At 40.9% G+C, this 15,505-nt stretch overlaps 2 protein-coding genes across 3 annotated transcripts in view; both read left to right on the forward strand.

The window, feature by feature from the left end:
- The window catches only part of LOC126335559 (UDP-glucosyltransferase 2-like), a 470,415-nt gene that overhangs the window by 280,564 nt on the left and 174,346 nt on the right, over positions 1 to 15,505 (forward strand). The window lies entirely within an intron of this gene.
- LOC126335560 (UDP-glucosyltransferase 2-like) overlaps positions 1 to 15,505 on the forward strand; it is a 121,911-nt gene that overhangs the window by 66,598 nt on the left and 39,808 nt on the right. For both annotated transcript variants that reach the window (XM_049998980.1, XM_049998979.1), the window contains exon 5: positions 2,342 to 2,564. In XM_049998980.1, the coding sequence (XP_049854937.1) occupies positions 2,342 to 2,564 (223 nt within the window). The remainder of the gene's footprint in view (positions 1 to 2,341; positions 2,565 to 15,505) is intronic.

Here is a 15,505-nt window from a genome sequence, read left to right on the forward strand (position 1 = left end):
TGAAGCTTTTACAGCACATTAAACTGTATATTCTGAGTCTACTGAACTATAGTAATTACACTTCAACCACTGCTTTCGAAAATACAATTTTTTAATTGCACAGTTAAAATTTTGTGTATTTTTTGTACGTTTTCATTATACATAACCTTATGTTCTTCTTTCATTTCGCTAGATTCAGGATATGTATGTAATTACTCCCTGAAAATTACACTACTCTAATTTTTACTTTTAGTCAATCAGAAGTACCCTGCATCATCATCTTGATCTTTTTCCAAGTTTATTTTTCTTTTCTTCTATCTGGACTCCTTAGTGGCCAACTGTGCTGCATACTCTGCTTTGTTCAAGTTCTATGATACAGTTTGTTCCAGGATTAATTCCAATATGCTGTAGCACTTTCACCCTACCAATTTTGTCATCATTAAAAGCAATAACAACTTCACTGACACCCCATATTAATGTCCTCATTCCAACAAAAACATTTTTTGGTAAGCGAGTCCCTATAAGATTATTGAACGACGTATTGGAATTTTGAGTCTGACCATGCAGGCACTTTTTCAATAATTGACAATATGCCCGGTCTCTGTAAATAGGTTTTGTGATATCCATAACTGCTGCTGGGATGGCATGCTTATGGCTGTATGAACTGTTTGAGTACTGGGCATTGCGGTAATTGCAGCATGAATCAGGTCCAGGAGGACAAAGGCGGTTTACTGGTTTTTCTTCAGTTGGCAGTCTCTGGAAGAAGGTAGACCGCACTCCCTGATCCATTTTCAACAAATCTTCAGTATCTAATGGTCATTCCATACTACTGCTATAGTTCATCAATCATTTTCTCTGTCAACCTGCCTCTTTTGGTTTTACCATCAGAAAGTTTCTTGTCTCTAAAACTTTGTTTTACAAAAACATTCAAAAGTACCAGTCATGTAACAGAGCTACAATATGCTGACGACAATGCCTCTCCAGCTCATTCACCTGCAGATATGCAGCTGTCAGTTGATTGTTTCAGCAAGGCATAAAAACGATTTGGTCTTCCCATCAATATTCACAAGACAAAGGTGCTCGTACATCCAGCTCCTGGCTCTTTTCTTCCAGATTTCAGGATATCCATTTCTGATACACCCGTGGAAAAAGTGGCGAAGCTTATTGTCACATAATTTCTCATCTGAAGAAGACGCAGAGAACACAATACGTGCTACCCAAGACCAAACTGATAGCGGAAGCCGGCCGGGGTGACCGAGCGGTTCTAGGCGCTATAGTCTGGAACCGCGCGACCGCTACGGTCGCAGTTTCGAATCCTGCTTTGGGCATGTATGTTTGTTATGTCCTTAGGTTAGTTACGTTTAAGTAGTTCTAAGTTCTAGGGAACTGATGACCTCAGAAGTTAAGTCCCATAGTGCTCAGAGCCATTTGAACAATTTGATAGCGTATAACGCTGTTATCGTCTCAACGATGTTCTGTGATTGCGAAACCTGGACCTTATACCGCCGCAATCTGCAGAAACTAGAACGCTTCCACCAACAGAAGCTAAGATACATCACGAACATGAAATGGGATGTTTTTATATCGAATTCCACCGTTCTTGAGAAAGGGAAAATGAATAGTATAGAAGCTTTCATTATTGGGCACCAACTAATATGGGGTGGGCATGTCCAGCGGATGAGAGATGACAGACTTCTATGTCAAATACTGTACAGTGAAGTGAGCACAGGTAAAACGCAGCGAGGTGGCCCTCTTAAACGCTATAAGGATCAATATAAGAACAATCTGAAAAAATTGAACATCGATTCGAGTAACTGGTCCACCATAGCAGGAGATCGCAGTCGCTGGCGCTCAACTACCTCAAATGCTTATCAGAACTTTAAACGGGAACGTCGAAGACTGGAGAATGGCAATCTTCAGTGACGTTAATTCCTCCAGGCCCAGCCGCGTGCTCCACCTTCCATATTTGTAATTTCTGTGGTCTCATGTTCCATGCTAGGACTGGACATCGAAGACATTTCCACGCCTAGGGGAATCATTTAGATGAATGTATGGAGTCTGTTCTTTCGGACATGCACTGATTCCCACATAAACTCCTGATGCAGCTGACATCAATAATTCCTTTCCGTTCCATTTCTTTTCGCCCCTCTCCATCTTATATTTACACAATATGTGTCACACCTACGGATTCAACATGGTGCCTCTTCTTTCCGACACACCTGAAAGAACGGACACCAAGCACTCATGTGATGGAGATAAAATTGTAGAGTATAAATAATTTCACCGGATAATTTTTCGTATCAGAAACTTTGAGAAAATTAAATAAATGTATCAACTTTTTTAATGGTCTTGTTTATCGCAGGATGTCCAGAAGTTCTTGGATGGAGCAGAGCATGGTGTGATCTACTTCAGCCTCGGTTCGAACGTAAAAAGCACAAACCTCCCACCTCAGATGATCCAGGACATTCTGCAGGTATTCAGACAGCTGCCACAGCGTGTCCTCTGGAAGTGGGAGAACGACTCGCTGCCTTCGCAGCCAGAGAACGTCATGACCCGAAAGTGGCTGCAGCAGCCGTCTGTACTAGGTAAGGTGTCAGTAATTCCAGTCCTCCTGTACCATACATATCCTGAACTTCCAAAAGCATATTTAATTTTACTCATTTACTCTGCCCTGCATTCTATCAACATGAACATAGTATTATTAATACGTTACCATCATTAATTTTTGTTTTCTTCTGTGTGCTGTTCTAACGGGTAGTGCACTTTGCTTTTGGACACAGTTTGACCATGGCCATTATCTTGATGGACTTATGCTTGGTAGTCATGTTAATATAAAAAGCTGTGCACTGATTGCGACAGAGCTGGTCTATGACACAGCTACCGTGATAGGTGGCCTGGCCTTTGCTGCAGTAGTATAAGACTGTGACAAGAATGGGATAGGAAATGATGGAGGGGTGGACTGAGCAGGTCTTACACCTGGAAGAAACATCCACTTTGCAAGGGGTTGGGACTGTGAGTGGCTTAAAGAAAGACTAACATGTTTTGGAGATTGGCGGGGCGACAGGACTCCATTTTAGTAGCCAAACAGCTGGTAACAATTCCCGTCTTTCTGTGCTCCAAAAAGCATACTTCATTTTGCACCTTTATACTGCACTGCATTCTATCTACATGATATTACTATTATTAATAAATTATCATCATTAATTTTTCTGACTCACACTGCAGCAGAAAAATATCTCGAGCCTTATGAATACATATAAACATTTTAATTTAGCATCGAAAATAGAAAACAGAAGAAAAGCAGAAAATTAAGAGACTATCAGAAAGCGCAACATGACAAAGGAGGAACAGTTACAAGGAAAATGGAAAATCATGCAGGACTATGTGCAAGACACATGCTGCTGATATCAGAAACAATCCTTTGGAAAAGAAAAAGCATGTATGACTATTAAGAGCTAACATGGAATGCCTGTAGAAGGCAAACATGGGAAGGCTGGAACTTGTAGGAGATATAAAGAGGACTGTGTAAATGATACAAACTTCAAGACAATTGTATGGAACGGTATGTGGAAGTAAATGGAGAGAGGTGAGACATGTTACTGCAAGAAGAAAATGGTTCAAATGGCACTGAGTACTATGGGACTTAACAGCTGAGGTCATCAGTCCCCTAGAACTTAGAACTACTTAAACCTAACTAGCCTAAGGACATCACACACATCCATGCCCAAGAAAGGATTCGAACCTGCGACCCTAGTGGTAGCGCTGTTCCAGACTGAAGCGCCTAGAACCGCTCGGCCACTCGGGCCGGCACTGCAAGAAGAATTTCACAAAGTTCTGAAAGACGTACGTCGAAGCAAAGCACCAGGGGTAGACAATCTTCCCTGCGAAATATTGATGTCATTAGCAAAACGTGTCACGACCTATGTGTACCACTTGGTATGCAAGGTACATGCTGACAGGCGAAATGATCTCACACTTAGAGAAGAAAGTAATAATTTCAGTTCCAAATATGATATTGCATGCTGTATTATCCTAACATGCACTGTTATGGAAGAACGGAAACACCAGAAACTTGGAGAGCATTTATCTGGGTTCTTGAGAAACAAATGAGCCAGAAGTGACACTATGACTTATCCTTGAAGACAAACTAGTCATAGCCTTCTTCAGGATGCAAATCACGCACACATTCACACAAGGAAGCGCACCTGACGCACACACCGTAACTATCTTCAACCACTTCGGCCACAGTGGAACTCTGTCACACTGAACTTAAGCAGCTGTCTGGAGTGGTGTGCGCAGGAGAAGGGAAAGATGGGGAGAGAGAGATCAGTGCTCCCTGGTGGGGTGTGCAGGGACTAGATAGTAGCAGGACATGGCAGCCAGGGGGCAGTGATGGTAGGATGTTGGAGGAGGGAGAGGGGGAGATGGTGAGGAAAAGAGAAGAGAAGCATAGAGGAGGAAAAACTGGTGGATAACGGCTAGAGAGCAGTGCAGAATGAAGATAATGGGATGTGATTTGGGCGGAGGTAATAAGCAGAGGGGGGAGAAACTGTTGGGCGAAGGGCGTGAGGACAATAGGTTACTGGAAGTTGAGATCAGGAAGATTGTGGGGCTGGAAAATGTGTAGGGCTAAATCCCATCTGCACAGTTCTGAAAAGCTGGTGTTGGAGGAGAGTATCTATATGGCCCAGTTTGTGAAGCCATCATTGACTCTATAACACTGCAACAGCATTTACGTAGCTTCTTCAATCAAATACCAAGTTTGGCTTACTATGTACGATGCCCCAACAGAACAATTAGTCCTATCACAGAAAAACCATGTATATCACTACTGTATGCTGCTGCTATACCATAACCCTAACGTTGGAGGCAGGTTGTGAAATAAAACTATCTTGTTAAAGCAATTATGGTATAACGCAACAGAGCAGTGTTACCCTCTTGAGAGGAATTTTGTTATATTGACCGAGTCGTACCTAATGGGGGTGGCTTATCGGAAATGAAAGTCAGAGTTACGTAAATATTTGAACAGTAACAAATAATGTTTTACCTAGCCACGCTGTTTAAAGAATAAGGAAAACGGTCGCCAGCGTAATTAGGCAAGAGAAGGATTAACGTTCTTGTTTAAGAAAGTAGGTATGAGTAACTTTAACGGACAAACACAACCCATACTTTGCCACACGCGATTGCAATGAACTCTGACACATACATATGTTCACAGTAAGATTGAAGCTAACAGCTAGAGCAGCACAAACTATTTGCAAAAATATAACAGATACCGAAACACACTATTACTTTCAGGGCTTGTTCAAACTGAATGGCCTTTATAACATTACTATTGACATTCACTGCAGAATCATAAATTGGACATAGGTCAAGTCTCTCTCAGTTAAATACGTTACTATTTAAAATGAGAGTTAATTGGAATCCACTAACAGGTTGCTTCTCACTATCTTTTGAATAAAGATATTATTGTTTTCATAAATAGTGGTCTTCCCGTTATTTGCTACCTAGCATTAGCGCAATAGACAAACTGTGGATCCTGTTATACTATTAATATACAGTTCCAATACACAAGATATACAAACGCTTAGCAAACATGAATACATAACTATCCACTATTTCAGTTTTCCACTTTTACTACAGTGAAACATAATGTTGACAATTTTGAAAGAAACTGACTCACCTTTTAAAATATACTACAGGCAGCACTGTGATCATTAACTAAGCAACACTTTATAAGAGGTGTTGTGATAGGGAAAAAATGAAGGTAGGTACGTGAATTCAGTTTAAGTTACCATATATTTGAGCACACTAACACATCCAATAAGCTGATCCTTCACTGTAAATTATGATAGTATTCCATTACAATGATCGCGCAATGTGGTGGCAGCTGCATGTTGGTAGGTGGATTTGCGGGCAGAATTGCTGGACTCTGTTCCTTCTTGGTGGCGATGATAGATACCAATTCCAGAATAGTTCCAGCTATTACTCAATCCATCCGAGGCATTAGTAAGCGGCAGGAAAAGCCTCTGTCGGAACCAGCACAATATACAACTTTTACATGGGCAGTGTACAGCTTGGTAGCTCGTCCCCGACTAACTCTTATTCCACCTTTTCTACCTAGGCCAACCAGAATTTGCGCGCACTACTCAGTTCCGTTCCCGAGGGGAACCACACTATCTCTTACACACAAGATAACTAAGAATTCTAAGTGAAGGTCAGCAGTTTACATAACAGTAAACAACCATTTTAAATAAAACAGAACATTTGCACATATTGACATTTCTACAAAAAAATTATTCACACAGTAATCACAATTATATACAGTAAATATTTAAATGACAGATATACTTCATTGCATAGAATCAAACCATGACATCAAAGTTTTAACAAAGAAAGGAGTATACAATTTTATGTTATCGATTCAAACACATTCACAGATACCCAATGTTATAACATTAAACCAAAGCAAAAGGCAAAATAAATCCGTACAGCATTAGGGCTATGGTGTTACAACTCAAAATTATTATGTTGTGCTGCATATGTTCTGCTGTACGCTATACCAAAGGGTAGCCCGCTTTGCACTGAGACACAATTTGGCCATGGTCATTCATCTTGGTGGATTTATGGTTGCTAGTCATACCGGCAGAGCTGGTGTATGACAAAGCTGTTTTCATGGTTGGCCTGGCTTTTCCTGCAGTAGGATAAGCCTGCAACAAGAATGGAGTAGGAAATGCTGGAGGGCTGGATTGAGAAGATCTTGCACCTTTCAAAAAGATCCATGTTGCAAGGGGTTCAGATTGTGCGTGGCTTAGGGATGGACTAGCAGTTGTGGAGATCGACGTGAGACAAGACTCCACTTTAGGAGGCAAAAAATTTTGTAATGTCGGCACCTGTGGCTTTAGTAATGTATCATGATGAAAATGACTACTTCAGCTGTATCATAAATATTTATTTATGGTGAAACTACTTTGATGCCGTTAGAGCCACAACATTAGGAATGCTTATTTATTTCATCAAATGGTTCAAATGGCTCTGAGCACTATAGGACTTAACATTTATGGTCATCAGTCCCCTAGAACTTAGAACTACTTAAACCTAACTAACCTAAGGACGTCACACAACACCCAGTCATCAGTAGGTAGAGAAAATCCCTGACTACGCCGGGAATCGAACCCGGGAACCTGGGCACATTTCATCATGAGAGTACACCACGAGAGGTAGGATGACCTACATTTTGGGGCATGATAGTAGATAAAACCTTGAGGGCTTGTTCTAGTCTGGGGTTGTACAGAGTGATGTAGGGTGCGCTCCTTTCTACCTAATTCTTTGATGTGGTGGGATGATAGAGGTGCCAGGAATTATGGCATGGAAAATCTGTTTCCACAATGTGTCAGGTGGATAGTGCCTGCCCAGTAAGACCTTTGTGAGACCTTCAGCGTCTAGGCAAAGGAGTCATAGTCACTGCAGATATCCTGTCCCCAGGGAGTCTGGTTGTCTAAGATGCCCACTCTCGAAATGCAGGTACTTTTGATGGTGGTGGGTTTAGTGTGGACAAAGGCTTAGATGGAGCCATCAGAGCGGAACTGGTCATCATCCATGAAGATGTTGAGCTGGGTTGAGGGGGAGTAGCGGGTGCAGGTGGAAGAAGAGGTGTTTATCTTGTGAAGGAATGAGAATAGGATGTCTTAGCCTTGAGACCAAATTTTGAAGGTATCATCAATGACCCTGAAGTAGACCAGGGTTTTGGGAGGATAGGGAAGTTGGCTCTAGATGCACCATAAACATTTTTGCATAGGAGGGTGTCACGCTTTAACATGAGCTGGAGGTTATGTTAATCTTTTGGGATGGGATCATTCCGGCACAGCTGATTGCTGGAAAAGCCAGAGCAATGGCAGATGGCCACTTCCAGGGAGTTAACATGATTCATAAGAACAGCAGTGGAATCTCTGCCTGAAGGTTAGGCAGTATCTGATTCGAGGCTATTTATGTCTCTCCTTTCTTCTACTGAAAGGTTTGTGATAGAAGGAATGGACCTGGGAATGCATTGTGAGGTCAAGATGTAAATAAATAATTTTTGAAGGTTATCAGGGGATGGTCAGTTGTAACTGGGGAGTGTTAGTTTTGGATGGTGGTATGAGTCCAGAGAGACAGGGTTCAATGTTATTAGATAGGCGTTATTTGAAGGGGTTGGCAGCAAAAAAGTCTTTACACCAGGTTTGTGAGGGACAGGGACTGGAGGAATCATAAAATCTGATTTTCAGTTTGAAAGGGCATTAGGAAGAAGTTGGGAGTTATTTCATGGTTCAGGCAGCATTTGGAGAACAGAACGTGGGGCTGTGTTTCACCCGGAGAAAGGGATACTTTTTTGAACTGGTCCAAAAATATGGGGCGGTGGCCCATCGTGGAAGCGATGGAGTTGAGGAAACGGGAAATACAGGAGATGGTTGAGAAGGAAACACAATAAGACGGATAAATATACATAGAAATGCGCCAAAATAAGCACAAACATGTTGAAACACGACAAGTTAAAATACTACAAACACCCCCAAAACGCGACATGGAGTCCAGAAACGCAGGTAAAAGGACGGAACGGATTAGGTATGGGAGAATGAGTGTGTTGGGATTAGGGAAGAAAAAGTTACGACTGAGAACATGGTTCACATGTTCGTCTGACACAGTGAGGTGTGGAAAATAATACACGAAAATACGTGAGGATGAGAGGAAATGAGATCAAGAGGAGTAATCATAATCATCAGAGGTAACAACTTCGGACATAAAATGCTGCCCCAATAATCCGTATGCTCACATGGCCTTGCACCATTAAGACCATTCGTAGTGTGGCTTGGATGCCAGCGCATGTGCTGTTTGGAAGGCGAGGAAAAACCACAGGAAAGAAGTTTAAAAATAGACATTAAGACGAATAATGCTTTAGAGAATAATTGCAAACAAATACTTCATTCTGTTTTGGCATCAAAAACAGCTGTTAGGCAAAATCAAACAATAAAATGGCCACGTTGGAATATGAACAATGTTATAAAACGAATAGACCGATATCCACTGTAAGGATGGCATGTTGAGTTGCTGGCAGGAATGATGAAAATGTTGTTAAACACTTGAGCTGTTGACCAAATCCTTCTTCAGAAACTAACACACACACACACACACTCAATCAAACACATACATTCACACAATCATGCACACCCCATGGACTCATGACAGCTATCTATAGTTGCTCCAACAAAAATGAAACTCCGTCATGTCGAACAAAAGCAGCAGGAAGAGGAGGGAAGGGGAAGGATGAGGTATACATGGTGTTGATTGGAGGACTGGTGTGGCTGAGGGGAGGAGGTTCGAAATACGTTGGTACTGTCTGATGGAGTGTACATGTACTAGACCGCGTGAGACGACGCTTCATCCAGTCCCAAACATGCTCATTGGGGGATAGATCCGGAGATCTTGCTGGCCAGGGTAGTTGACTTACACCTTCTAGAGCACGTTGGGTGGCACGGGATACATGCGGACGTGCATTGTCCTGTTGGAACAGCAAGTTCCCTTGCCGGTCTAGGAATGGTAGAACGATGGGTTCGATGACGGTTTGGATGTACCGTGCACTATTCAGTGTCCCCTCGACGATCACCAGAGGTGTACGGCCAGTGTAGGAGATCGCTCCCCACACCATGATGCCGGGTGTTGGCCCTGTGTGCCTCGGTCGTATGCAGTCCTGATTGTGGCGCTCACCTGCACGGCGCCAAACACGCATACGACCATCACTGGCACCAAGGTAGAAGCGACTCTCATCGCTGAAGACGACACGTCTCCATTCGTCCCTCCATTCACGCCTGTCGCGACATCACTGGAGGCGGGCTGCACGATGTTGGGGCGTGATCGGAAGACGGCCTAACGGTGTGCGGGACCGTAGCCCAGCTTCATGGAGACGGTTGCGAATGGTCCTCGCCGATACCCCAGGAGCAACAGTGTCCCTAATTTGCTGGGAAGTGGCGGTGCGGTCCCCTACGGCACTGTGTAGGATCCTACGGTCTTGGCGTGCATCCGTGCGTCGCTGCGGTCCGGTACCAGGTCGACGGGCACGTACCCCTTCCGTCGACCACTGGCGACAACATCGATGTACTGTGGAGACCTCACGCCCCACGTGTTGAGCAATTCGGCGGTACGTCCACCCGGCCTCCTGCATGCCCACTATACGCCCTCGCTCAAAGTCCGTCAACTGCACATACGGTTCACGCCCACGCTGTCGCGGCATGCTACCAGTGTTAAAGACTGCGATGGAGCTCCGTATGCCACGGCAAACTGGCTAACACTGACGGCGGCGGTGCACTAATGCTGCGCAGCTAGCGCCATTCGACGGCCAACACCGCGGTTCCTGGTGTGTCCGCTGTGCCGTGTGTGTGATCATTGCTTGTACAGGCCTCTCGCAGTGTCCGGAGCAAGTATGGTGGGTCTGACACACCGGTGTCAATGTGTTCTTTTTTCCATTTCCAGGAGTGTATGATCATCCCAAATCAGTCTGCCAGGTAGTTCTAATTCATTTGCAATAGGTATTGTAATTGAGGTTTCTAATATTCCTGCCCAAGCTCCCAAAAATCTCTAGAGATACCAAATGTCTTGATGCTTCATAAGCATAATTTTTATAACACTATTCCTCGCTTCCCTAAATTAGGCTGTGTACTGAATTATAATTGTAGACTTCAATTGCGCAAGTGTAAATTTCCAATGTAAATTTTCAATTGGGACCATAAGAAATGATTAAACACAAAAAATTGCAGGTGGGTAGTCTTTTTAACTGGAGTTCCTAAAAAAGGAGATTAAAGTATATTTGAACTTTGATACTAGTGTTGAGCTTTTAACTGGATTTGGTAGAATGGTACTTAATATTAATCATTTAATACCTATTGATTAAAAACTTTTTGTACAAAACACAACTAAAATTGAAAATCGAATCTGTATACAATAGCATAATGTAACAATAAATTAGTAGTACTATAATTGTTATTAGGGTTTAGGGTGCTGTTGACTTTGTGCTCCTAACTATATGGAAATTAATTTTGGTAAGAATCGTGGAAAAATTGGTGATTAGCAAAATAATAGTAAGGATAAATATATTATACATTTAATCGTTGTTTCACACTTACATTTGAGAAAAATTAATGTTGAAAAATATTTTTTCTTTGACTACAAAGACTATAATCACTCTCAGTACTGAGGAAACAAGGAAGTAGACTTCTCAAATACTTCTTTTGCAGTTTATAATCCTAAGCCTCTAGTTGTAGAGTCTGCTACAAGTTATCACAGTTACCTTCCATTCAAACCTTATAAGGCCTTCATAGTAATTCTGAGAATAGTAACAGTAAAGATAAACCTTCTTAATGAAATACAATAAGTCATACCCATAACTGGGGTAATATTTCAGATTGTTGTTAATGTTAGGCAGTTGATTCATCTTGATGTTATTATAAGATCAAGGATTCAGAAATGAACTGAAGCATCTCTAATTGTAAACAATAGTCTATTATTGGTGGTTTTTTCCCCAACGTATTTGGGATGTTATTTGAGTCAATAAAAATTTATTGATGACATACATTGAAAAATTAAACATTTAATTCATAATTCAGTTATAATTTTGTTGTTGTTTGATGATAGAATGATGAATGATATTATATCTGTAATTCTCTTCAAAGTCCAAATTAGGAGTATCATCAAGCGACCAGGATCGAATATGTCATAACGTTGATACAAAGGGAAGTATTGTGCCATTTCTGGTCATTGGAAAGGAGTGAACTAATATTTCCACAAGTGTAGTATGAATCATTTAGCATGGACAGCTTAGCTTTTTATGATATTACATAAAAGTGTATGTTGTACATTGGGTTTTGATGCTAAAGAAGGAAGTTTAATTCCCTCATGTAATTTTTATGAAGACAGTTTCATTTACTTTATTTACCTTGTGAAGGTATGCCTTCTGCCATGCCCTCTATTATTTTTTGTTGTGTAATGTATAAAATAATTTATTCGTTTGCATTTCTTAAATTTATATGACATCTTCATTTTTGTAAGATTTTCTGTTTACTGCTTGCTCAAAATATATTTATCTGTCAGTTTTAGTTAAATATATTGTTATAAGTTTTCACATATTAATATTAATTGTTAGTTTAATTAAATATTTATCAAAATATGATATCTTATTTGTTGAAACAGAAGGTAATTTTAATTAAATGGTTTGTATTATAAAGTTTTATAATAAATACCATGATTTAATTAATGTAATAATTATCTGAAGTAATCTATTTCATTAATTAAGTCAATATATTTATAAATATAAACGTAGTTGTCACAGAAAGTTAGAATTTTATTCTTACTTTTCTACACACAGGGTGTCCAGAAAAGTGTTCCCTGATTTCAAAATTAAATATCTCGAAAACTAAGATCGATAGAGGAATGCAATAAACTTATGTTTATTGTGAAAGCTGTAAGAAGTTTATACAGCAGTTTGAAATAATAGTTACGAAAGCTGCTAACACATGGCGCTGTACGTTGTACAGCTCATATCAGCATACGTAAGTGAAATAATCGTATGAAAACAATCTTTGCAAACAATCACATCACAATGTTTTAAAAATGTTCACCATTGGCACTACAGAGGTGGCGCAAACGAAGAATGAAATTCGCCCTCACATTTCGTAGTGTCTCAACCGAAATGGATTCACATGCCACAGAGATCGCCGATTTAAGCTCGTCCAGCGTGGCGGGATGCTTCTGGTAAACCATGTCTTTCACTGTGCCCCACCAAAAAAGTCACAGGAAGTCAAATCCGGCGAATATAAAGGCCAATCCATGGCTGCACCAGTAAATTTGGGATATTCCAAAGCAATGACTCGATTTTCAAAGTATTCCTCAAGAAAGCGAAACACTTGTTCGGTCAGATATGGTCGGGCTCCATCTTGAATAAACCATTCAGTACCTGTTCGATCCTCTAACGCTTGCTGTGTGGCGACAAATTGTTCCAAAATTGCAACGTAACGTGAACCAGTGACCGTTTCTCGAATGAAAAAAGGGCCAATAAAGCCTCTGCAGCATAGTGCAGACCACACAGTAACTTTAGGAGAATACAAGGGTTTCACTTCACACCAGTATGGCTTTTCGGAACCCCAAAAAAGACCCAAAATGGACAATTCTGCTTATTCACGTATCCATTCAGGTGGAAGTGTGCTTCGTCTGTAAACCAGATGCAGTCAACATCAAATCCTTCACTATCAATCATTATGAGCATCTGATTAGCAAAGGCAACCCTTTGTTGCACAGCTCGTACGGATATGGCCTGGTGCGTTTGAATTTTGAATGGAAACATGTGTAGGCTCTTTCTCAGTATTTTCTGCGTGCTGGAACGCTTCGAACCAGTCTCAGATGCAATTCTACGGACGGATGACATGGGATTTCGCTGAATAATTCCAGAAACTGTGGCAATATTTTCAGGCGTAACTGCGGTTTGCTTGCGGCCAACATGCCCTACAAGATCATCAGTTACGCTGCTTGTTAGCTGAAATTTTGCGAAGAGCGTACAAATGGCTTTCGCAGCGGGTCCTTCTGGAACATTAAATCGTGCTTGAAAACTTCGCCTTGTTGCCGTAGGACTATATTCTAACCTGTGGTACTCTAGCACTAGAAAAAAGCGTTGTTCAATGGAGTACATTGTTTTAATCTCTTCCTTCGGTACGCTAACCTCCTTTCATGTTTCAATAGTGGAACTGATCGCTCTGGGCTTCAGATCACTATTTATACCAGGCATTACGTATGGTGAATACAGCGCCATCTGTTACCAGCTTTTGTAACTATTATTTCAAACTGCTGTATAAACTTCTTAGAGCTTTCACAATAAACATACCGTTTACTGCGTTCCTCTATCGATCTTCGTTTTCGAGATATTTAATTTTGAAATCAGGGACACCCTGTAACATTTTGGAGTACGGTTTACTTGAACATATTTACTTTATACTGTTGATCTGTCTCTATTAGTAACAGATAAGGTGAAACAGTGTTTTACCATTACAATTAATCATACAAAATATTATTGATTTATAATAGAGGATTTGTTATGGTCACTTGGATAGATCATTAGCCCTCATAGAATTATTAACAATAGCTATTTAAATAATTTGTATTAAACAATCTGCTCAGTTGTTCACAGCTTCTGGCATAGTAACCACTGGGGACTGCAGTTTCATATTAATTCCCTTAACAGGCCTTTTGAATATATGCAGGATGGTGGGAAACAGTCTGAGTAGTTTGTAAATGTTTTGGAGTATGAATTCTGCTGCGAAATAATTCTTAGGAAAAAATCCGATTTATTGCATCATTTATGAGTTGAAATTAAATGTTCTGTGACTAAAGCCTCCCGTTGGGTAGACCAGTCGCCTGTTGTGAGTTATTTTAGTTGACATCACTTCGGCGACTTGTGCGTCGATGGAGATGATATGATGATGATGATGATGACGACAACCCAACATCCAGTCCCTGAGCGGAGAACATATCCAACTCAGCCGGGAATCGAACCTGGGACCCTTTTCATGATATTCCGTCGCACTGACCATTCAGCTATCGAGGAGGACATTTCTGAGTTTGAAACCTTCCCGTCTAATATTGGATGAACGTTTGCTTGCTGACTGAACGCTGCGTCTCTTAAAATCTTTTAACTGCTGCTCTGTCAAGACTACCTGCTGATTATTACGACGAAACATAAAATGTGTTGTCGCCGTGACCCTCAGTCGTTACCTGAAATTATTAAGACTGATTCTTACCTTTAATTATTTATACTGGATCGCCATCTGACTGCTACAGCCAACTGTGGAATGAATATACTTACTTCTCTTTAACATAATTATAAGCTGCTGGTGGAGTTTCATAATACTTTGTGACTGGAATTCTTTAAGTTGAAGTTAATTTAGATTTGATAAAAGCTGAAGCTCAGTTTAGACTTTTCTTTTAAGATAACAATAAATTCCGTAAAACATTTACGTGAATGATTTTGGGATAGAAAATTCTTAATGCATTTAATCTGGTAGAAGTTAACTATATTCTGAGAACGATCTTGACAAACAATTACAATGGGTATAGTTCTTTACAAAAATTCTTAAAAAGTAGCGTTGCGCTACATACCTAATTTTCCATCAAAACTACATAACTATATTCTGAGAACGATCTTGACAAACAATTACAAGGGGCATAGTTCTTTACAAAAATTCTTAAAAACTAGCCTTGCGCTACATATAGCGAGTGGCTGGCGAGCACACCGCTTCTTTCAAAGTGTTAATTCATACCTCGCTTACAGCGACCTCCTCTCATGTCTCGCTAGCTACGACTGCCTCGTCTCACATCTTACTCGCAACTGCTCGCTTCCAACGCTCAATGCTACAAAAGTGCGGTCTCGCCGCCAACAATGGTTTTTGGTGCAGACAATCCCTGCTACCATTACAGATGTATTACTGCGCGCTGTTTCCCGCTCTTTCTCAAA

Source organism: Schistocerca gregaria, chromosome 2 (genome assembly GCF_023897955.1).
Source record: "Schistocerca gregaria isolate iqSchGreg1 chromosome 2, iqSchGreg1.2, whole genome shotgun sequence".
Taxonomy (NCBI): Eukaryota; Metazoa; Arthropoda; class Insecta; order Orthoptera; family Acrididae; genus Schistocerca; species Schistocerca gregaria.